We start from the raw sequence: 24,199 nt of genomic DNA on the forward strand, positions 1-24,199 counted from the left end.
CCGCTTGGATAAATCAGACGTCAGCTTCTTATTCTCTATCACAATTGTGTATTTATTAAGTAACATTGTATCTGTCGTATTGTTTCAAGAGTTTAGCTCCACGCTGCATATCATCAAAATATAATGATTTTTGTTTGGGAGCTTTTATAAAAATAAAGAATCTGCGCTGCGGATCATTTCAGAAGGATAACAGCTATAACACCAGCATTAAACACTTTTTTAAATAAGTCAAGCTCAAAACTCACTTTCAGTCAGCAGTGAGTGTTTGAAATAACTTGATCCAATGTGTATTATAATCACCATACAAGGCAGAAATATTTATAAGCGATGCAAAAGTCTGTGCATGCTAGGCATTAACATTACCATAGTAAACATGGTATGACCGCTTGAAGAAATCAGACGTCACAGGGCTCCAAGCTGCGACTAAAACGGTCGCATTTGCGACCATAAATATTAAAATGCGAGTGAAATTTTTGCTGAGGTCGACACTGGCGACTAGGCCTATGTATTTATATGTTATCTCTTAAAAAATGTAATGCCTTTTTTCGTGATTGTTTTGCATTCACATCTTTTGTTATGTTCGCGCATTGACAGAATACGCATCGAAGTTTTAGTGGGAAAAAGAGTTTTAAACAGTCCTCATCTGCCGCGCAGCAGCGCTGACACACACCTGATAAACGCGAGAGAGAGCAAAATCATGGAGACTTGAAGAGAAAGTGCAGAAAAACAGCATCTATTTCGTTCATAATTTGAACAAACTACAACAGGTAAAGCTGTTAACTTAACAAGATCTTAGACCATGCTGTGTTTTGTTAATGCATGAACTTCATTATTTGAAGTGCACTTGCCGTCCAGTAATCGCAAAAGCTTTGTGCTTTGTTACTTTTTAATTTACAAAGTATCAGCTTTAAAATTATTCCAAATTCATAACACAATTCAAACAATAAATACAGTTTTGGTGCTCTTTAAGAGGCTGTTCACATATCGCGCCTAAAAACGCGTGCAAAACGCTAGGCACGCCGCTTTCTGATTTTTTTCCAAAAGCCTTCGGGCTCTTGCGCTCCTGAGGCGTCTGCTGTTGCTAAGCAACCATGAGCTGCTCTCTCCATGAAGACGCATAAATTTCAGCAAAGCATAAACGAATTTGCAGCACTAAAAATCGCTTGCAGTAGCTCGGTTACTAAATTTACTTAAAAATGGCTATCCGTATACACAGGGTTCCCACTCTTTCATGAACACCAGATTCAAGGACTTTCAAGGACTTTTTAAAGCACCATTTTATTAAATCAAGCACCTTTGAAATTCACACCCCCAGCGCATAACATCATGAAAGTCCTTACTGTACTTACACTTAATATTTACATAAAGAAATGTCAGAGTAATAATGATGTTTTGAATGTGTAGGTTTTATAAAATGAAACCGTTTTAGACAGTCGTGTTTAAAGGACTTGAAATCCATTAAATTCAATACTGGTAATATTGAAATGCAGTTTCTGAAATGTTGATTAAAAAAATGAATTACACTAGTTTTTAAAGAGTATTTAAATAAAAAATTAATTTGTCTCAGCTTTTTTTTATTTTTATTATTTGTATTTTTTTTTATAAAAAGTTGTTAAATGTTTAATAACATAGTAAAACCTGGTAACATTAAACATCTGTACATTCACTTATTATAGACGTGCAGAGGTGTAGCCATCTTTTCAGAGGGGGACAGAAATTACACACACACACACACATATAACATTACAATATAACATAAAACATTACAATATAACATTTCTGTAATCAATATTAATACAAAAAATACCAGTCAACAGTTTTCGAACAGTAAGATTTTTTATGTTTTTAAAGAAGTCTCTTCTGCTAACCAAGCCTGGATTTATTTGATCCAAAGTACAGCAAAAGCAATTGTGAAATATTTTTACTATTTAAAATAACTGTTTTCTATTTGAATTTATTGTAAATTGTAATTTATTCCTGTGATCAAAGCTGTATATTCAGCATCATTACTCCAGTCTTCAGTGTCACATCCTTCAGAAATCAGTCTAATATGATTTGCTGAAGATCAACATTTAAAACAGATGAGTAAATTTTTCAGTATTCTTTGATGAATAGAAGGATCCAAATTCAGCATTTATGTGAAACAAAAAGCTTTCGCAACATTATACCCTATACCATTCAAAAGCTTAGAGTCTGTTTTTTGTCTTTTGTGTTTTTTGGAAAATAAATTATAGAAATGAATACTTTTATTTAGAAAGGATTCTTTAAATTGAACAAAAGTGATGATAAAGACAAAAGATTTACAAAAGATTTCTATTTCAGATAGAAATTTTCTATTCATCAAAGAAATCTTAAAAAATTATACTCCGTTCTTTTCAACATTATCATAAGTGTTTTTTAGCAGCAAATCAGAATATCAGAATTATTTCTGAAGCATCGTGTGACTGGAGTACTGATGCTAAAAAATCTCTAAAAATCTCAATAAATTACATTTAGAAATATATTCAAATAGAAAAGTTATTTTAAATAGGCTAGTAAAAATGTTTCAAAATTGTAATGATTTACTGTACTTTGGATCAAATAAATGCAGGCCTGATGAACAGAAGAGACTTCTAAAAACTGTTACTGTTCAAAAATGTATTTTCTCTAATGTCTAGCTTTTAATTGGCATAGAAATATGTAGCTGCTGGACAACAACAAATAATAATGATTTGTTTATATACTACAAACACTTTTTTTCATCACATAATAATAAGGCAGAATAAATTATATACTGTAATAAATGCAGTTAGCACTGCATTGTTCATATACTTTATCACCTGCTGGAGATGACTCGAAAAAAACATTGTAGCAATTGCATGTTTAATGTGTTCGTGTTTCCAAAAGTGTCTGGTTTTCTGTGAAAACAACTGTTTTCATACAGCAATAGCTGGATGCTTTTGGCCATATTAGGAATTTCCTGGTATGACTTTCTGCGTGAGAGCGCCCTACGTCTTCGAGTCAGAATGAGTGTGTTTAGCGCTCCTTGATGTTTATCTCACCTTCTGGGTCCGAATAAAATATCATGTCATGCGCAGACTATCCTGTCTCGTTGAGTTTAAATCTAGTTTTATTCACGGGAGCTCTTGAAAACCTCTATTCAAACACACTTGACCGAAAAAGTGCAGGGGACAAATTTCTGTGATATAAAGTGGGGGGACATGTCCCCCGCATAATCTACGCCCCTGGAGATGTGTTAAAATTATTTTGTAAATCTTTTTTTATTGTAAATCCCATTGAATTTGCACTTTCACGGCATTGAGGCTGATAGGCTAATTATAACTGCTTCTCCATAGGTTAATGCACTAGACTTTGTGATTGGGTTCCCGCAGGACGCAAATCTCGCGGTTAGGGTAGCCCCCTACCTTTCTGGACATGGACAGTATACCATACACACAGTTTCAATGGAGGGACTGAGAGCTCTCGGACTAAATCTAAAATATCTTCAACTGTTCCAAAGATAAACGGAGGTCTCACGGGTTTGGAATGACATGAGGGTGAGTCATTAATGACTTATGCCGCGTTTCCACCGTAATTACCCGGAACATTTTTACCAGGAACTTTTTTTCCCAGGAACTTTTTTCCCCCCAGACCTGTTGCTTTCTGCGTTTCCACCGTGGTGTAAAGTACCGGGAAGATTAGGCAAATGACTGGTGACGTAGGTCCACGCGCGTTTCTCAATACAAAGTACTGCTGATAAAAAAAAAAAATAATAAAAAAGTATGCTGATTTTGGATGTGCATCATCGGTAGTTAGTTCAGACTTTGTGCATTCGACTGGGGAGTGTGATGTCTGCAACTACGCAAGCCCGGTAAATCTATAAACAGCAGCGTAACTACATACATATATATACATACATATACTTAGAGCTGTAGTCAAGTCCGGCTTTGTCGAGTCCAAGTCAAGTCCAAGTCCAGGACTAGTCGAGACCGAGTCAAGACCGAGTCCAAAGAGGTTCGAGTCCAAGTCAAGTCCAAGTCCAAAAGTTTCGAGTCCAAGTCCAAGACCGAGTCCAAATGAAAGGAAAAAGGGTCCTCTTCAAGACCACATACTTAACTACTGATAATGTTTGTGATGCGAGAGAAAGCATATCTCCTATTCTAAGAAAATAATTTTACATTATTAATTGTAATGATCAAAAAGCATGTGCAAAGTAACAACTCTGTACTACAGGGGTCTCCAAACTACATCCTGGATGGCCAATGTCCTGAAAAGTTTAGCTCCAACTGGCCTTAACACACCTGGAAGATTAGTGTGTCTAGTAAGAGCTTGATTAGGTTCAAGTGTGTATAATTAGGGTTAAAGCTAACAGGGTCGTTAAACAAGATCCTGGGCCCTATGCACAGGCAGTCCTGATGGGCCCCCATGGCCCCCACCCATGAAAATATCCAGGTAAAAAAATATATTTCAGATTCATACTTTTCAAGGGCCCTCTCTTCCTTTGGGGCCTTGCTAATGAGTACTGGTCTTACCCCCAGTCCGACCCTGGGAGCTAAACTTGGATAAACAAACAAAGTTTGGAACTGTAAGGTCAAATAATTTTTATGTACTTTATTTTTTGTTGACATTATATCTGTGGTCAAAAATGTATATGACTATGCCTAATTGGCACAGTGCACAGACACACGCAAAGCTCGGGATATGACAAATGCGCGCAGCAAGGCTAGAATGGATACGTTTGGCTCTACTGGACATGCGCACATAAATACAGCGAAATTTTTGTCATACTGTGCTTGTGCTTGCATAGACTAGTCGAGCTCTGTCGGAAACAATCGACTACTCCAGCATGCATTAACCATAATGCATACAAAGTGTTTGCAAGTACGACGTGAATTTTAGAATTACAATATTGCGTGGAGCTGTTACTATATGACCTTATCTATGTTGCATGTAAAAATAAAATATGTAATGTAATAATTAGGGTTGTGCCTGAAGCCGAATACCTTATTCGGAATGGCACGGATAATGGCTTAAAAAATGAATAACGCTCAAGGAATAATTCTGCCTGAATACTCGGCTGAAGCTGACAGAGTCTGGTGTTTGCTGGATAACAGGTGAGCCAGGGAATCAGCGCCAAAAGTGAATGAATGTAAACTTTGAGTGAAAAGATCGCAAATCAAACACCGCATTGTTGTCGTCTCTCTGTGCATCTCTCAGAAATCAGAGCGTTGCAAGAGTAATTTTACCTATAATAATACATCATAGCTACACGTTATATTATTTGTATATATTTAAAAGGCAAATATTTAAAGCTTAGGCTACGGTATGATACGAATGAATGGAATAAGCACAGCGCGCTCACTAATCAAACAGCCGCGCTGCGCGTCTCAGTCTCTCAAAAACCAAATCAGTTCTCTCTCAAGAGTAGGCTAATGATCAGCTTAGATACGGATACATTGTCTACTTGTCCTACATGTTTGCATATTTACCTTTTGCTGGTTTGCGCGGAACACACACATCTGTTTAGTGAAGTTCATTAACATTAAGACTCGCTTAATGTGTTCTGCGTAATGAGAATGTGTGCATTGAATGGATTCAGTCGTGTTCAAATGATCACTAAACGTTTGTCATGACATCTCTCTGCTTGCATGATAAATATTATTTTAGAAATTAATAATTATTTCAGTTTAACACGACATACTTGTTCAGTGATAACCAGTGTTGGGTAACGCGTTACAAAGTAATGTAAATATGAAAATGTAATGTCATATATAAAGTTTTTAAAATTTACATATGTAATTGTTGCATAAGGCAAATTAAATTAGAAACATATAAACTTTTCAGGTCGCAGTAAGTGCACCACTGGTCATGGACATCCTTTCCCGGAACAATACTGAAAGCTAAGATGGAGAAACAGATGATCATAGTTGTACAAGGATAGCCATTTTTTAAATGAATCTATTAGCAGAGCTACTGCAAGTGATTTTAAGTGCTGGAATTCCATTTATTCTTTGCTGAAACTTCTGCGTCATCATGGAGAGTGGGTCATGGTTGCCCAGCAACAGCAGACGCCACTGGAGCGCAAGCGCAGGCTACAGAGTGCTTTGGAAATAAGGAGAGCGGCGCTCCTAGCGTTTTCCACACATTTTCAGTCGCGACATCATGCAAATGTGGTTTTGTTTTGAAGGAGAAATTTTTTATTTTATTTTTTTGCTGGACTCGGTCGAGACCAACTAGAAGACTTGGCGAGTCCAATGGCCAAGTCCGAGACAAGTCCGAGTGCAAATTCAACGAGTCCGAGACAAGTCCGAGACGACAGAAAAATGTCTCGAGTCCGGACTCGAGTCCAAGACCGGACTCGAGTACTACAGCCCTACATATACTATACATACATATATATACTTGATAACTTCAGTCAGCTCGTCTTGGCTACTGCAATTTTCCCTACTGTATATTTACAATAAAACGAAATAGGATATCAAATACCACTGCCTACTTTGGTTTTCATTTAAGCATAATAACAGCTGCAGAAATGTACTTGGTTCAGAGATGTGTGTATGCAGCCATTACAATGAAACGAAATATTATATCAATTTGCCTTTATTTTCATTTTAACATATAGATAAACTGAATACAGACCAAAGAAAACCTGTTAGATTTACCCCGCAGTTGAATTATATTTTATGTTTAACCACTAAAGACACATCAGAGCCAGCGGCACATATCAGAAGGTCTATCCCAGGAGAGGCTGCTCTCTGTGGATACATGAGGGGATACATGAGGACTGAGCTCCCGCTGATCGAGTGGAGCTCTCCGTCGCAGAGATCGGCGAAACACATTTTTTAAATAGGCGCTGTCTTTATAAATAAACCACAGATTTGAGTTTTAAACAACTACATTCTGGCCTGAAATACTTTTAAAATTACATTTCATGACACAATAACAGTAATATTTGAAAATGATCCAAATAAATGGTGGTTGAACTCAACCAATGTTGCGTGAACTCAGATGGCTTTGGCTAAAGCAATTTTCCCCTCAGTATATATACAATAACACGAAATGGGATGTAAAATACCACTGCCTCCATTCATTTTCATTTAAACATAATAACAGCTGCATAAATGTACTTAGTTCAGGGATATGTGTAACGTTATATACAGCCATTACAATGAAACGAAATATTATATAAATTTGCCTTTTTTATTTTCATTTTAACATATAGATAAATTGAATACAGACCAAAGAAAACCTGTTAGATTTACCCCGCAGCTGAATTATATTTTATGTTTAACCACTAAAGAGACATCAGAGCCAGCGGCACATATCAGAAGGTCTATCCAAGCTGAGGCTGCTTCTCGACGGATACATGAGGACTGAGCTCCCGCTGATTGCGTGGAGCTCACCGTCTCAGAGATCGGTGAAACACATTTTTAAATAGGCACTGTCTATATAAATAAACATCAGATTTGAATTTTAAACAACTACATTCTCGCCTGAAATACTTTTAAAATTACATTTCATGACACAATAACAGTAAAATTTAGAAAATGTTGATCCGAATAAATGGTGTTTGAACTCAACCAATGCTGCGTGAAATCAACCAATCAGAATGTTTAGCGCCAAAGTCCCGCCCCCGAAAGTTCCGGAACTCTGAAAAAGTACCACCTTGCCAGCAGGGACTTTCTGAGGGGCATTTTTTTTACCCGGAACTTTATTTAGTTCCTGGTTCCTGCGGTGGAAACACACCAAGTACCAGGCCAAAGTACCTAGTTCCTGGGTAAAGTTCCTGCGGTGGAAACGCGGCTATAATGGGGTGTTGATGGCACAGTGGATAAGACACATGCCTTTGGTGAGAGACCCGGTTCGAATCCACTGTGAGACACCAATGTGTCCCTGAGCAAGACACTTAACCCCTAGTAGCTCCAGAGGCATGCGACCTCTGACCTCTGGGAAGTCGTGGCCTAATGGTTAGAGGGTTGGACTCCCAATCGAAGGGTTGTGGGTTCTAGTCTCGGGCCGGACGGAATTGTGGGTGGGGGTAGTGCATGTACAGTTCTCTCTCCACCTTCAATACCATGACTTAGGTGCCCTTGAGCAAGGCATCGAACCTCCAACTGCTCCCTGGGCGCCGCAGCATAAATGGCTGCCCACTGCTCCGGGTGTGTGCTCACAGTGTGTGTGTGTGTGTTCACTGCTCTGTGTGTGTGCATTTCGGATGGGTTAAATGCAGAGCACAAATTCTGAGTATGGGTCACCATACTTGGCTGAATGTCACTTCACTCACTCACATATATATAGCAATTGTATATATAGCTTTGGATAAAAGCATCAGCTAAATGTAAATGTCCCAAATAATTTTCATTTTTGGGTGAACTAACCCTTTAAGCTAAAATGTTTTTTTTTTTCTTTTTTTTTTTATAATGTTTAAATTAATACTTGTTCAAAACAATCACTTTAGCAGAGTTTCTACTATTTTCTGCACATTCTGAAAAATAAAAATTATTTTTGTTCAGTCTATGCATACAAGCGTTCTGTGGCATATCGCCGAAAAGAACTTAAATTGCAATTTCAGTTTTGATCGTCCAGGTAAGAGCAATACATCAATTGGATTTTTAAAGGGTCTACTTTTATTTGTATACACACATAATAAGAAAACTTTGTGCATTTATAAAATAAAGAAAACAGAGTGCGCTGTCTGCAGCCTTGGTCTTGCGTGATCTTCATTTAGAAATGCATCATTAAAATGAACTGAAACTCAACAAATACTCCACAAAGAGATATGAGAGATATTTCTATAGAAATCTTGACATGTCTACTTTTAAACTAAGCAAGTCTTATCGACAACAAATATTAAGTAATAAAGTAATCCATATGAAACCAGCGCGATCTCCAGTCTTTTACGTCTCCCTTCACTAACTATAATGCGACCACACCCCGCGCTATAGATATATAATCATCCATGTGAAGCGGGCGGTGCGTAAACATTATTAATATCATGTTTTTAAATATGATGGTTTCATTCTATACATGCTGATTATCTCCAAGAAGGACAACCAACATAATATGGTATTTAGCAACTGAATCTAACCATCTCATGGCAACAAATGGAAAAGTCATCAGTCTATTAATTATCATGTTAATCATGGCGCCTTTAGTTGCTACAGCGGGGGCGCTTTTTACCCCAAATATCATACATTTACATATTCTTTCGTTATTTAAAAAATCATTGCTTTAATTATCATAAACAAAACTGAAAATCACAAAAAAGATCTTTGTCTCAAAATATATGCATTGATTTTTTTTTAGCTATTCTCATTTGTTACTTAAATTTACAACATTAAAAAAAAAAAAAAAAAAAAAAAACTAAATATTAGATCAAGCAAGCACAGAATCAACTTTGCGGTCTAGGTTATGTGCACGATCGCATCAGAGATCAAACAGATAACCTCCCATGTTTAGTTCTGTTTTTGACAGAAGCACATATCGGACAATTTAAAAAATAGCAGCACAAACAAAATTGATTTCAAATAAAAAATTTCAAGCACTTTCAAGGACCTATGTTGGTTTTCAAGTACTTTCCAGGCCTTGAATCCATATGTCTGAAATTCAAGTACTTTCAAGTACTTTCAAGAAGGGTGGGAACCCTGTATACAGCTATGATCAGCTGTTCCTTCATCTTGGCTGAGCTTTCAATGCTGGTACTGGAAAGGATGAAGCTGATTGGTTGGTTCTTGTCACATGACCTGCGGTGCGCTTGCGGGATTCTGAAAAGTTGAGATGTTTTTAACTTGATGCGGTGCGGGCGCGCCTGGTAAAAAACAAGCACGTCGCTTCCATTATGAGCACGCACGCATACCACGTGCCCAATTTTGAAATAACGAACTTGAGCGCACAAAAGACCCGACATGTGAACGGCCCCTGCGGCAGGCGTGATCGCGAGTAGCGAGCAGCACATGAACCTATCATACCTTGCTCTTTACTAATAAAGTACATAATGAACATGAATTTGAAGAACAATCTCTTTCTGACCTATTCATAATCTGTTATTGTCTTCAAATGTTAAAGGTTCTTTATGAAACCATTTAGACAGGAAAAAAAGGTTCTTCTATGGTATCATGAAGCACCTTTATTTTTAAGAGAGTATGACAACATTTACAGGATGCATTGAGGAGGACCCCAAACTATACTCAGGGGCCAAGTGATGCTTATGGTCCATGATATTGGGACAGATTTTGTGTAATAAACAACGCATGACTGTATATTTCAAGTTGGAAAAGACATTTGGCTCCCACTTTAAGTGAACCTTCATTCCCAGGTCATCTACAAGATGGATTAAAATGCTGATAAAGTCAAGAAAAGATGAGACAAACACGTCAGTATGACTAAAAAGTTAAAATGTAAAATAAATAATTTAAATAAAACACAAAACATGTTTATTCTGTGGCACCTAAAAAAATAATTTGGCACCGAAGTTTTTTTTCTTATAGGAGCCAATGGCTCCTTACTCAATTTTTTTGTTTGGAGCCCTGCGTCAGCTTCTTATTCTCTATCACAATCGTGTATTTATTTAGTAACTTATATTATCTTTCACAAGCCTCGTCTCAAGAGTTTAGCTCATGTTGCCTAAAAAAAAATAATAATGTTTTTGTTCGGGAGCTTTTAAAAAAATTTAGATATTCATTCTAAATGTGACGGCTACTGTGGCTATAAATAAACAGAAACAGACTCGACTGAATAAGCAGGATATTTTCATAAGCGTTAAAAATAAATAAATAACATAGAAATAAGTGTATTTCTGTGTGATTCATTTTGAGTCCTGATAAATTAAATCAATACGATCAATGTATCACTTATTCTAAAGTTAAAACATCTATGCTTTTGAAATTAAGCATGCAAACAAACGGCCGCTTTTATCATGTTCGTTTTGTGATCGCGCATGTTCCAGTGACTTATTTCTTGGTTTTCTGATAACTTCTCTTTGTTTGTGAAATGATGAGTTTGCATGACGTTGTTCTGAGAGGCGTGTAAAGGGCATGTTTTAGTGACACGCAGCGGAGCTTCAGGCTCCACTGTGGAAACGCTGTGCTATTCTGGCCTTGGTGCTACTGGCCGAGGCTATTAGCCCCGTCTGGCCCGTTTTAAGCCCTGGCTCGCACTGGCCCGACAGTGGAAATGCGGCTTTTGTTAAGACAAGCTGTGATTGATGCTATGCCGCCAGCTGTAAAAAAAATGTGGTCAGTTTAACTTATAAAACACACAAAGAGTTGTGTGACCATGATGTCTCATACAGTGGAACAACACAGAAAAAAATGAACAAACACTCAAAAGCCAAGAGAAAGAGTTACAGTGTAAACTAACTCAATTACAGCTTGAAGAACTCACAAAGAAAAAATAAGAAAAAGATTCAAGCTTCAGTAACAAATGCAGCAGCAGAACAAATGACAATGATGTCTCCAGTAATTGCTCCACAACCAACTCTTCAGTCAAGCCCACTTACAGCAGTCCCTCCCACTTACAGCAGTCCCTCCAAATGAACACTTGAACTCTGTGCCCATAATAAATGTTTATATTCAACAGCCAGGACGAATGGGAAGGAGAAAAAAAAAAACATACAGCGAGGCCAGAGAGGCAGAGGCAAGCCTCCAGGTGTGTGCTGGGCCTGTGGACAGCCCGGGCACAATAAAAATAACTGTCCAACTTATCCATGGCAACAGCAGCCTCATGGGGAAAGGGAGGTGAGCTGGCAACAGCCTAGCCAAGGTCCAGTACAGGGCCCAGTAAACCCTTGGGGAGGTCCCAATTCAGGCTATTAGGGGTGCCCAGAGAATCCTAAAGGGGAGAGTCAGCTTCCAATTTTAACAACAAAAACTGATCAAGAGCCTATTATGCAGATTAAAAAAAATGCTAATTTTACTTGTTTAAATTTGAAATATACCTCACATCTCGCCTTGTCTCGAAAATTTGCAAAGACAATAGGATTCTCGGGAAAAATGCAATTGATTCCCATAACAGCTCCAGTGTGTCTACAAACAAAAGATCAAAGTATAAAAATTCCCATTCTGGTATCAAATCAAACTCCTATCAATTTGTTAGGAAGAGATGCAATATGTAAATTAGGGCTACAAATTTGGTGTTCTCCAGAAGGAATATACATTGATGCAATAGGAGCAGAAACACAAATGGTGGTTGCAGAGCCAAAAGCAGATATCTATTGGATAGGACAGATAGAACCAGATGTGAGACAGACAGTCAATAAATTGGGAAAGTTTATTGAAGCACAGATACCTGAAGCACAGCTATCAAAGTCTGAATTTCATTGCACAATGATGTATGATCAAGAAAGGGATGAAAAGATATATGCTTCAGCTGCTTCAGCATCCTTTATGGTCAGATGCTGAAGCAGGAATAAAGGACACAATAAAGGGTTTAGTGAAGGCAGGAGTATTGATAGAAACGACTAGTTACTGTAACACTCCAATTATGCCTGTAATCAAATCAGACAAAAACAGATGGTGACTTTTTCATGATTTATGAACAATAAATGAAATAACAGAAGATATGCCAGCTGATGCACCAAACCCACACACTTTACTGACAAATGTCCCTCCTGATGCCAAATACTTTACTGTAATTGATCTTTGCTCTGCCTACTTCAGTGTACCGCTTGCAGAAGAGAGTAGGTATTTGTTTGCATTTACATATGCAAATAAACAATACACTTATACTAGAATTCCTCAGTAATATAAACATTCACCACATTTATTCAAAAAGATTTTCCAGGCTGATTTAGAAGACCTCGTAATAGACGGTACACTATAACAATATATGGATGATATAATAAAAAGACCATGCAGTAAAGACGGCCTTTGAGAGAACTGATGAAACAAGCAGGATTACAACATTTAAGCATTCCATTAAAATGGAACAAAGATGCCTTACTAGCATATGAAACAATAAAAAAAATTGCAACAGGCCCCTGCCCTGGGAACGGCAGAACATGCTAAAATGTTTCATCTATATGTGGCAAATACAGTTGATGGTTATGCATCAGCTGTATTGATGCAAGAGACCTGTAGTGGGAGGAAAAAACAGCCTATAGCATACCTCAGCACGAAGTTAGACAATGTAGCCCAGGGATACCCACCATGTTACCAACAAGGTTTAGCTGCAGTGTATTATGCTTATGAAAAAGCATCCACAATAACTATGGGGTACCCAGTTACTATATATCTGATCTGACACGAGCTCGAATTCTAGCCTATTCCTCATTACTCACATATCCAGATGTTACCATTAAAAGATGCCGTACAGTTAATCCATCTGGATTAATTCCTTTGGCTTTTGAAGGAAAACCTAATGAGTGTGTGAATGAGTCATTGGCATTCACAAGATTACGACCAGATCTTGAATCAACACCTATTTCTGAAGCAGAAGTTACTTACTTCGTAGATGGTTCTAGCTTTAGAAATCACCAAAGAAATAATAGAGGATATTCAGTAGAGAAGAAAAACAAAAAAGTATATGAATCTGTGATATCACAACATTGTGTACAGCCTTGCTCTGCTCAATTAGCAGAATTAAAAGCTCTTACATCTGCATGTCAGTTAGCAAAAGGACAAACTGCTAACATTTTTAAAGATTCAGCATATGCTCATGGTGTATGTCATCTATTTGGAGCAGTGTGGAAACTGATGGGACTCCCATCCAACATAGTGAACAAATAGGGCAATTGATTTCTGCTATTATGCTACCAAAACGACTAGCAATAATCAAATGTCAAGCACACAAGGAGAGGAATGATTATGTCATTAAAGGGGGGGTGAAATGCTCGTTTTCACTCAATATCCTGTTAATCTTGAGTACCTATAGAGAAGTACTGCATCCTTCATAACTCCAAAAAGTCTTTAGTTTTATTATATTCATAAGAGAAAGATAGTCTGTACCGATTTTTCCCGGAAAAACACGACCGGCTGGAGGCGTGACGTGTGGGCGGAGCTAAAGAATCACGAGCGCCAGTAGGCTTTTGCGTTGAGAGCGTTTGGAAGCTGTGACACCATGAGGACAAAACCAACCAAAACAAACCATGGCTAAAAGTCAGATTCAGCGTATATTTATGATCCAGAATCAGATCCAGAGGCTGAAATTTAACAAGAGCAGCATCAGCAACAACGTCTCTATGTGGTATGTACTGAAACTGTATATATTTGCTTAGCGGTTTTGGAAAATGACTAAGTTCCACTTTGTCGTCTTTTTTTTTTTTTTTTAAGCTGTACATGTGGAAAGTGCAGTTTGATGACAACATTGCATGTTGTTTCCTTGATGTGCTTAAGCGCTGATAGCTTAGTTAACAACACAGAGATATTTGAAGCAGTTTTACTCATGCAGTTTGATGACAACATCGCATGTTGTTTACTTGATGTGCTTACACGCCGATAGCTAAGTTAATAACAGAGATATTTGAAGCAGTTTTACTCACCGCCTGCGGTTCCAACACACGATCGTGACCCTTTTTCGTTGGGACTGCATTATCCTTAAGAAATAAACAATGTGCAAATCCGGCGTCAAACTGGACCTTGTTTGTAAAACAAGCATCTTCGAAATGCAGGGGAACAAACACAAACACTTGCACAACTCCGTTGATGCTCTGTAAAAAATAAACTCCATCCACTGGTCCCTTAATGCTGTTTCTCTTTTGGTAATCTGTGCAGGGTTGTCTTGCCCTGGCAACCAAAAACACACTCCTTTTGTGACATTTCGCGACGCTCTCGCTCTGATCAGTGAAGTCTGTTGTGCTCTCAGTGCTGTGCTATACGGGAGCGCGCGCTCTTCCGGCAGACGTGCCCTCAGGACCCATATAAGGAAATTCCGCTCCATCTAATGTCACACAGAGCCATACTCGAAAAAAACTTTCCAAAACTTGAGACAAACCGGAAGCAGTATTTTTGGAACAGAAATACTCCTTCAAACGTATAACTTAATTTTTGAAACTTTGTCCATGTTTAGCATGGGAATCCAACTCTTTAACAGTGTAAAAAACTCAGAATGCATGAAATAGCATTTCACCCCCCCTTTAAAGGAAACAATGCAGTAGATTTAGAAGCTAAAAAAACTTCAGGGTGTCAGGTAGCAGTATTAGCACCTGTAGTACTTCTCGAACCTCATCCTCAATTAGATATATCGGGCCGATATGTGTCTTTTTTTTTATATATCAGCATTGGCCGATACAGTGTTTAGTAGCGCCGATTTAAAGTCAGGCACGTCGGTGGGCAGCCCTGTGTTATTGTTGTAGTGGAAAGTGCTGCTGTGCATGTGAAGGACCCCAAGCCAAAACTTTTGGAAGATTCAACAACAGTCCTGGGAGCTAAAGGTAGTCAGAAAATTTCACTCTGTAAATTGGGTGGAGAAGTTGGCACCTCTCACAAATACTGCAGCGTGATTGAGGGCTCCGTTACTCCGCCCTGCTCACAGACAGCACCGTGCTCGGAGAGACTGCTGTCCTGGAGCTGCCCAGAAAGGTGAATGATATTTGTTCGGAAACATGGTTTGATGCAGACAATAACCAGGTTTCCATCCAACTCATTTGTATTTAGGGATGTCAATATTCGATAATTTCCATGATTGATCGTCGTTTAAAAATAACGATCAATTAATAACCTTAATGCTGCAAAATGCGTCTGCAGTAGTATTATTATTATTATGTGCAAAAGCCACTTGGAAAAAAGCTTTCTCACCTGAATTAAAGGGGTTTTAGTATAAATAAAATGCTAGTAGCAGGACTGTAAAATGAGTAACGTAAGATGTGATTATGATCATTTGATAAAATGAAGAGAACGCGCCATACGTTGGAGATCATTTTACTTAGTTGACTGTTTCCTGTCAAGGAGACCGCTGAATGCGCCTCTTTAAATAGTTTTGTGGTGCTCGTTGTTGTATTTTAAAACGCAACTGCAATGTTTTCAAATGACACAATAGTAGTATTGCAACGGATCATCATTGATCTGTGATCCGTACGGATCAATACCTTTGGTTCGGCACACACGTGATTAATTTACGAAAAATAAATAAATAAATTGCGCATGTTCAGTCCACACTCAGTGGTCATGGCGAGCGGAGGAACGGAGGAGCTTGAACGCCCCGTGCATTTTGGCTTCCCTGTCAGATATAATGATGAAGGAAAAAGGTGTAAAACCTTGACATGCGTAGAGCCACGTTACGACATCCTGTCGCGCACCCACTTTGTGCGTGCGATTGTGCCAGATCTTTATGAACAGGAGAAGAAAAAAGTTGTGGATGAACTATCCCGAGCATCTTCTGTTGTGCTCACGACAGAAGGGTGGACGTCCAGGGGGACCCTCACAGCTGACTGGGAGATGAGAAGTCCGGCTATTATGTTAAAAATAAGATATTATGTGCACTTTAAGTTGATTTCATATATTTTAATTTAATAATTTAATGTTAATTTAAAAAGATGAAACGTATGTTTATTTGTCTTGGCCTTTTTTTTTTTTTTTTTCTTTTTTGCTGATCCGAAAAATGATCCAATCCATACGAGGACGAGCGAGCGCAGGTTTGACTAGATGTATTTGGAGGTTATTGCTCATGTCTTGTTCTGCACATATCCAAATGTTTCCATATTCGCAATGTATCTGAATGTTAAACTATAATATTTTTTACTAGACGGAAAAGATCATCCTCTTCACATGATCAAAAACGTCCTTGGCATAACAGCAGAGTGGACCGGTATACTACGGTCTATTTAAACAGACCAGTGTAACCTTTTATAAGTTTGGTTGACTGTACTTTATTTTAATAATGAACAGACTCCGATGTAAGTTTGAAATTAGAATGCACTTTAGATGTTCTGTCCCATTTATACCAAACACAAATGTTGCTGTTGCTAGTGTGTTTGCAGCACTACTGTTGTTTATTTTTTATATATTATATTTTTCAGATTAATTAATTTTTATTTCTAAAATTGTATTTATTTAAATGTATATTTAAGTTTACATTTATGTTCCAGCAAACTGGAAAAATTATACTTGATGTATGCTCTAAAACCTTTACATTTACATTTAATCATTTAGCAGACGCTTTTATCCAAAGCGACTTACAAATGGGAACAATAGAAGCAGTCAGGTCAACAAGAGAACAACAACAGTATACAAGTGCCATGACAAGTCTCAGTTAGTCTAGTATAGAACGCATAGCCAGGTTTTTTTTTTTTTTTTTTTATATTATTAAATTAAAAAGACAAGTAAAGGAAAAGTACTGGTGTTAGTAAGTTAAGTGCAGGCGAAAAAGATGAGTCTTTAGATGTTTCTTGAAAATGAGTAAAGACTCAGCTGTACGAATTGAGATTGGGAGGTCATTCCACCAGCTGGGCACAGTCCAGGAAAAGGTCTGAGAGTGATTTTGAATTTCTTTGGGATGGCACCACAAGGCGTTGTTCACTTGCAGAGCGCAAACTTCTGGAGGGCACATAGGACTTAACCAGTGAGTTTAGGTAAGTTGGTGCCGTGCCAGTTGTCGTCTTGTAGGCAAGCATCAGTACCTTGAATTTGATGCGAGCGGCTACTGGTAGCCAGTGTAACCTGATGAGGAGAGGAGTAACACGAGCTTTACCTGTTTTTTATATATTTAATACTTGGTCAGTTTATTGATTTGTTTGGTTAACTTTGGATACATTTTTTATTTTAATACCGTGCAGTGCACACAATTAAGATTCGAGAGATGGTTCAAGTCAGTGCTCAATAAATGATGATAAGTTTAGAAATGTTGTGCATCCACTTATTATTATACCATTTACCATGAAGGACACATTGTTGCACCTACTTCACTTTTGAATATTCTTATTACAGATGTGCATGGTTTTGACCATTGCGCAAGGGGAGAAATAGTAAGAAAAATTAAACAGCAAGGATATTGGTCTCCTTATTTACAGTATTGTTCAAAATAATAGCAGTACAATGTGACTAACCAGAATAATCAAGGTTTTTAGTATATTTTTTATTGCTACGTGGCAAACAAGTTACCAGTAGGTTCAGTAGATTGTCAGAAAACAAACAAGACCCAGCATTCATGATATGCACGCTCTTAAGGCTGTGCAATTGGGCAATTAGTTGAAAGGGGTGTGTTCAAAAAAATAGCAGTGTCTACCTTTGACTGTACAAACTCAAAACTATTTTGTACAAACATTTTTTTTCTGGGATTTAGCAATCCTGTGAATCACTAAACTAATATTTAGTTGTATGACCACAGTTTTTAAAACTGCTTGACATCTGTGTGGCATGGAGTCAACCAACTTGTGGCACCTCTCAGCTGTTATTCCACTCCATGATTCTTTAACAACATTCCACAATTCATTCACATTTCTTGGTTTTGCTTCAGAAACAGCATTTTTTATATCACCCCACAAGTTCTCAATTGGATTAAGGTCTGGAGATTGGGCTGGCCACTCCATAACATTAATTTTGTTGGTTTGGAACCAAGACTTTGCCCGTTTACTAGTGTGTTTTGGGTCATTGTCTTGTTGAAACAACCATTTCAAGGGCATGTCCTCTTCAGCATAGGGCAACATGACCTCTTCAAGTATTTTAACATATGCAAACTGATCCATGATCCCTGGTATGCGATAAATAGGCCCAACACCATAGTAGGAGAAACATGCCCATATCATGATGCTTGCACCTCCATGCTTCACTGTCTTCACTGTGTACTGTGGCTTGAATTCAGAGTTTGGGGGTCGTCTCACAAACTGCCTGTGGCCCTTGGACCCAAAAAGAACAATTTTACTCTCATCAGTCCACAAAATGTTCCTCCATTTCACTTTAGGCCAGTTGATGTGTTCTTTGGCAAATTGTAACCTCTTCTGCACATGCCTTTTTTTTAACAGAGGGACTTTGCGGGGGATTCTTGAAAATAGATTAGCTTCACACAGACGTCTTCTAACTGTCACAGTACTTACAGGTAACTCCAGACTGTCTTTGATCATCCTGGAGGTGATCATTGGCTGAGCCTTTGCCATTCTGGTTATTCTTCTATCCATTTTGATGGTTGTCTTCCGTTTTCTTCCACGTCTCTCTGGTTTTGCTCTCCATTTTAAGGCATTGGAGATCATTTTAGCTGAACAGCCTATCATTTTTTGCACCTCTTTATAGGTTTTCCCCTTTCTAATCAACTTTTTAATCAAAGTACGCTGTTCTTCTGAACAATGTCTTGAACGACCCATTTTCCTCAGCTTTCAAATGCATGTTCAACAAGTGTTGGCTTCATCCTTAAATAGGGGCCACCTGATTCACACCTATTTCTTCACAAAATTGATGACCTCAGTGATTGAATGCCACACTGCTATTTTTTTGAACACACCCCTTTCAACTAATTCAACTAATTGCCCAATTGCACAGCCTTAAGAGCGTGCATATCATGAATGCTGGGTCTCATTTGTTTTCTGAGAATCTACTGAACCTACTGGTAACTTGTTTGCCACGTAGCAATAAAAAAATATACGAAAAACCTTGATTATTCTGGTTAGTCACATTGTACTGCTATTATTTTGAACAATACTGTATATGCAATGGTGGATGAATTTTTGTCCACATGTGAAGTGTGTGCTAAATACAATGTAAGGAAAGGCATAGTGACACCAATAGGCCATATTCCAATACCTGAAGGACCCTTCAAACATCTTGTAGTTGATTATGTGGATGTGATAAAGCGTGTACAAGGCAAAAGATACATGCTTGTTATCATAGAGAGATTTAGCAGATGGGCGGAGGCAGTGCCTTCCACAGATCTAGGGGCAGGAACGATAATTAAATTTCTAACAAGAGAGAAATAAGAAATAATCAGAAATAATTTCAGATAATGGGTTCGCATTCATACAAAAAACAGTGAAACAAGCATTGCAACAATTAAGAATAAAACATGGAATGGAACTTCGCTCTTATATGAAGAAATTAACTGCAATACATAAAGCTATCTATTTACAGGAAAAAAGAAAAGAGCCCAGAGAGGAATCGGAGACTGCCTTTCCAGTTGTTCCAGGTGAACAAGTTTATCTGAGGGTATTCCGGAGAAAGTGGAATGAGCCCAGGAGAGAAGGACCCTACACAGTGGTGAGGCTTTGCAATGGACATTGTAAAAAGCAACATTCTCTCACTGAAAGAGAAGCTTTATTGTATATGTGGGCTTGTTTTATCTTCTTTTCACCAGAACCACTAACTAACCATTAGTGCTCTCAGAAGCTCTAAACTGACAATCCTGATCACTGAAGCTGTAACATAAGTTTGTGCATAGAACGTTTAACACATTAAAAACTGTTTCTGCACTCCAAAAGCAGTCCAAGTGGAGGGAAGCACAACCTTGTATCATATAAATCACTGTACTAGAGTTCCCACGGGAAAGGCAGAAAGAAAGGAAAACAGACAACCAGACAATGCAGGAAAGAGCAATGAGGAAAAATCAGATACACATGATGAAGTGCAAACTGAGGAGAGCTCACCAAAAGATACACAAGGAGCTTCTTTCCTCCTGTCAGACAAACTGGAGAGGACAGAGAATAAGTCTGACAACATATCTGAAGACCATCCTATGTCTAATGCATCTCATAATGCAGACCCAAACTCAACCAATAGAAAGCAACCTGACTTCCCTTCAATTGACTTTTCAACCTTTGAACAAAAGTGACAATGTTCTCAACAAAACCAACGATAATCAAAAATCGTAGAAACATTGATTAAGATGTTCAAGGTGATGAAGACATTAGTCAAATTGATGCATTATGCGATACAGCCCAAAATAATGAATGGTATAAATGGGCAGCCTTTACTGCTAATGAAACAGGAAAAGAAAATTGCTTGCTGTGCTCCAAATCTCCGTTAAACAAAGTAATAGCCAAACCACAACCATATGACTACCAAAAATGTGCCAAATTTGGGAGAAACTTCTGTCATTTAACAAATTTTACCAGACCATATTGTATTGCTGAATGCCTAGGATTTTTAGGAAATCCTAAATTAACAGATTATTTCTTTAGACCACTCTGGGGATCTTGGTGTCAGTATTCAGATATCTGTCAAAATATAAAAATTGAAAAACAAAAAGTAGACATTCCAAAATGGTATAGCATAGATTATAAACAAGAATATGAGTTTTACCATAAACCAAAAGGAACCCAAGATGTGGGTAAATTCAAAGGAAGATGTGCTATTATTTTGTATATAGATAAGAAAAATTCTTGGAAATCAGGAGTTCCTTCTAGAGCTCCAGAATTTTTAGCATTTGGAACAACTAAAGGAAGTAAGATAGCACCAGAAAAATGTGAAAATCAAACTATAGCCATACCTTCAATAGAAATGTATGAAGAGCAATCATTAATAATAATAGCAGATTTCTTTTGGATCTGTGGAAGTTAAATATTATTGCCTTCTTTACCAGTTGGATGGAAAGGTATATGCATAGGAGTATGATTACTTCAAGAAGTTAGCATGGCACAATGGGGAACAGAACAGAGCACCAACAAGGAAGACAACAGAACTAAAAGAGGATACGAGCCAGACCCCAATGTATATTTAGACTCAATTGGACGGCCAAGAGGAATTCCTAATAAATTCAAGGCAAGAGATGAAATAAAAGGAGGTTTCGAGTCAATCTTGGTTTGGATCACGCCAAACAAAAATACAGAGCGGATTAATTATATTTATTATAATCAACAAAGATTCATTAATTATACTGATGATGCGTTAACCTTATTAGGAGACCAAGTGCATGCAACAAGTAGAATGACATGGCAAAACAGACAGGCTTAATTGGCTCTTGGCTGACAAGGGAGGAGTTTGTGTTATGTTTGGAGATTAATGTTGTACATTTATCCCAAATAACACTGCCCCTGGATGAGCTTTCAGTGAAGTTATGACAAAGATTTAAAAGTTAAGAAATTAAGTTACAGCAAATGCTGGAAGAGACCAACAAATTTGGGATTGGATTGATGTGAAATTTGGAGCATGGGGAGCATGGTTTGTTAAACTGGGAATGTTTGTAGGAGTTGCCATAATAATAGGAGGATTATTATTTTGCTATGTATTACCTTTAAGAACATTAATCGTCAATGCTACTGTTAAGCAAATGGAAGTGATAAAAGTCTTGAATAATCAACAAAGGATCACTGAAAGGAGTCTGGAGGAATATTATGAAGAATGGCTAAGCAAACTAAACTTAAATGAGCAAACTTCTGATGATAGTTCTATTGACTCTAACGAGGACAATGAAAAGGTATAAAGATGAACCATACCCTGGATGTAAGTGCTAGTCTAACATCGGCCCAGGGAGGCTCTCTACAATACATAAGGTATCTGAGCTGAAGATCAACTCTTATAATCTTGCAATATTCAATGATGATGTGATGTATGTATTTTTATGCCTTTTATACATAACTGTGATAACCACAGGCAAATGCTGAACCAATTGCACGCTTATGCTTATAGCATTGTGTACTATTAAAGAAGGAATTACGGAGACTGGATCTTTTACTTCCTCCTCGTCAAATTAGGAGAGAGATGTTTGGTCCAGTAATCCCTCAGAGTGGAATTTCATAATCAAGTCACTGGTGATAATACAATGTGATTTATTTAGTCACTAGGTAGTGTAACTAATATGACTGGATTATGGAGTAGCACTCCTTTCTCTGTACCAAATCAAGCAGGGGGACTCTTCTCTCTAGGGAGGCATTAAATTGTTAAAATAAGGAAAAGTTTGACTATGTGGAAACGCCCCATTTAGGGCATATAAGGAGATACCACATAACATTCGAGAGATCTCCTTGCAAGGAACCCTCAACTTTATTCTCCTTGAAATAAAGTCCTTTCTTCTGAGAGAAAAACCCCAAACTGATAAAGTACCTTCCACTGTTCAGGGGGGAGGACTTTCACCACAACAACATCTCCATTGAGAGCCCTGTTACGAGCTGCAATCCCATCCAGAAAGATATCAGCTGACCCATCCTGTACCAAAAAAATCCATTACAAACGATTCACAATTAAAATTACAATTTGCATCAAATGAGTGTTACACCTAATCAGAATTAGGACAATGACAAAGCAACAACCACTACTAATCAAAACTGGTCAGTTACTTTTGAATGAGAATCATGATTATGCTAACAACTATTTGTGTTGTGGTCAGAACTATTTGCCACCCTTGGGAAACATAAGCAAAGGCTGAAGGCGGTGAAGGAGAAAAAAGAAAAAAGAAAAAAAAAAACCTTCCTACGGTGCCCCGCACGTCACCTGTAGGAGAAAAAAAATAAAAAATCAAATCAATCAGTTTTGCAATCTGTCCCCTCAGTTTATAAACTAATTACGAATTCATAAACTGTTCACTCGGTTTAACAAATCATGCCCACGGATTAACAAACCGTGGCCCAAGAATTCCCAATCCGTGTGCTCAGATTTTGTAAACCGTACCCTCAGTTTTTGAATCCGTGTGCACGGGTTAAGAATTCGTGGGTACGGATTCAAAAACTGAGGGTACGGTTTACAAAATCTGAGCACACAGATTGGGAATTCGTGTGCACGGTTTGTTAAACCGAGTGAACAGTTTATGAATTAGTGAGTACGGTTTATAAACTGAGGGGACAGATTGCAAAACCACCGTCACCACGGATTGATTTATTTTCTCCTATAGGTGATGTGCGGGACTCCGTACCTTCCCCATTGTTTACACTTTTAAGCTTACATAATAATAAAAAAAAATTATAATAAAATAAAATAAAAATTGGGGTGGCAGAGGTTTAATTAGAAGAATTTAAAATCCATGGCGAGGAGAATTGTTCCACTAATAATTCTGACCACAAGTCAATGTTCAATGGTATGTTTAACATAAGGGCACACTTTATATGTACAATAGTATGTGCAAGGGTGAAAAATACTCACAGGAGACGGGACAAAGGCTTCCTTGTACTTCTTAGGGTTTATTCTCAGTACTCCCTTAAAGAGAATGACATTTAAATATTTAAAATATGCCAAATGTTTAAATAGTTGTCCATTTTGAGATTGTATTGCTAGAGAATAAGTGACCATAATAAGCCATGTATAATAATAAAAAGTCCACTTATTATTTTTATTTTGAAATATTAAAAAAGTAGCATGTTACATGAAAACAATGCTTGAGAAGTAACCCAAATATAGTAAAAAAAAAAAAAAAGAATTTTATATATATATATATA

The 24,199-nt window shown here is 37.7% G+C and overlaps 1 protein-coding gene across 1 annotated transcript in view; it reads right to left on the minus strand.

Moving 5' to 3' along the window:
- LOC113045516 (uncharacterized) overlaps positions 1 to 24,199 on the minus strand; it is a 71,638-nt gene that overhangs the window by 36,837 nt on the left and 10,602 nt on the right. Inside the window, exons 3-4 of the mRNA XM_026205924.1 lie at positions 23,907 to 23,960; positions 22,875 to 22,976 (exon numbers count right to left, since the gene is read on the minus strand). Of these exons, the coding sequence (XP_026061709.1) occupies positions 22,875 to 22,976; positions 23,907 to 23,960 (156 nt within the window). The remainder of the gene's footprint in view (positions 1 to 22,874; positions 22,977 to 23,906; positions 23,961 to 24,199) is intronic.

The sequence above is a fragment of the Carassius auratus genome, chromosome 27, assembly GCF_003368295.1.
Source record: "Carassius auratus strain Wakin chromosome 27, ASM336829v1, whole genome shotgun sequence".
NCBI classification, from domain to species: domain Eukaryota; kingdom Metazoa; phylum Chordata; class Actinopteri; order Cypriniformes; family Cyprinidae; genus Carassius; species Carassius auratus.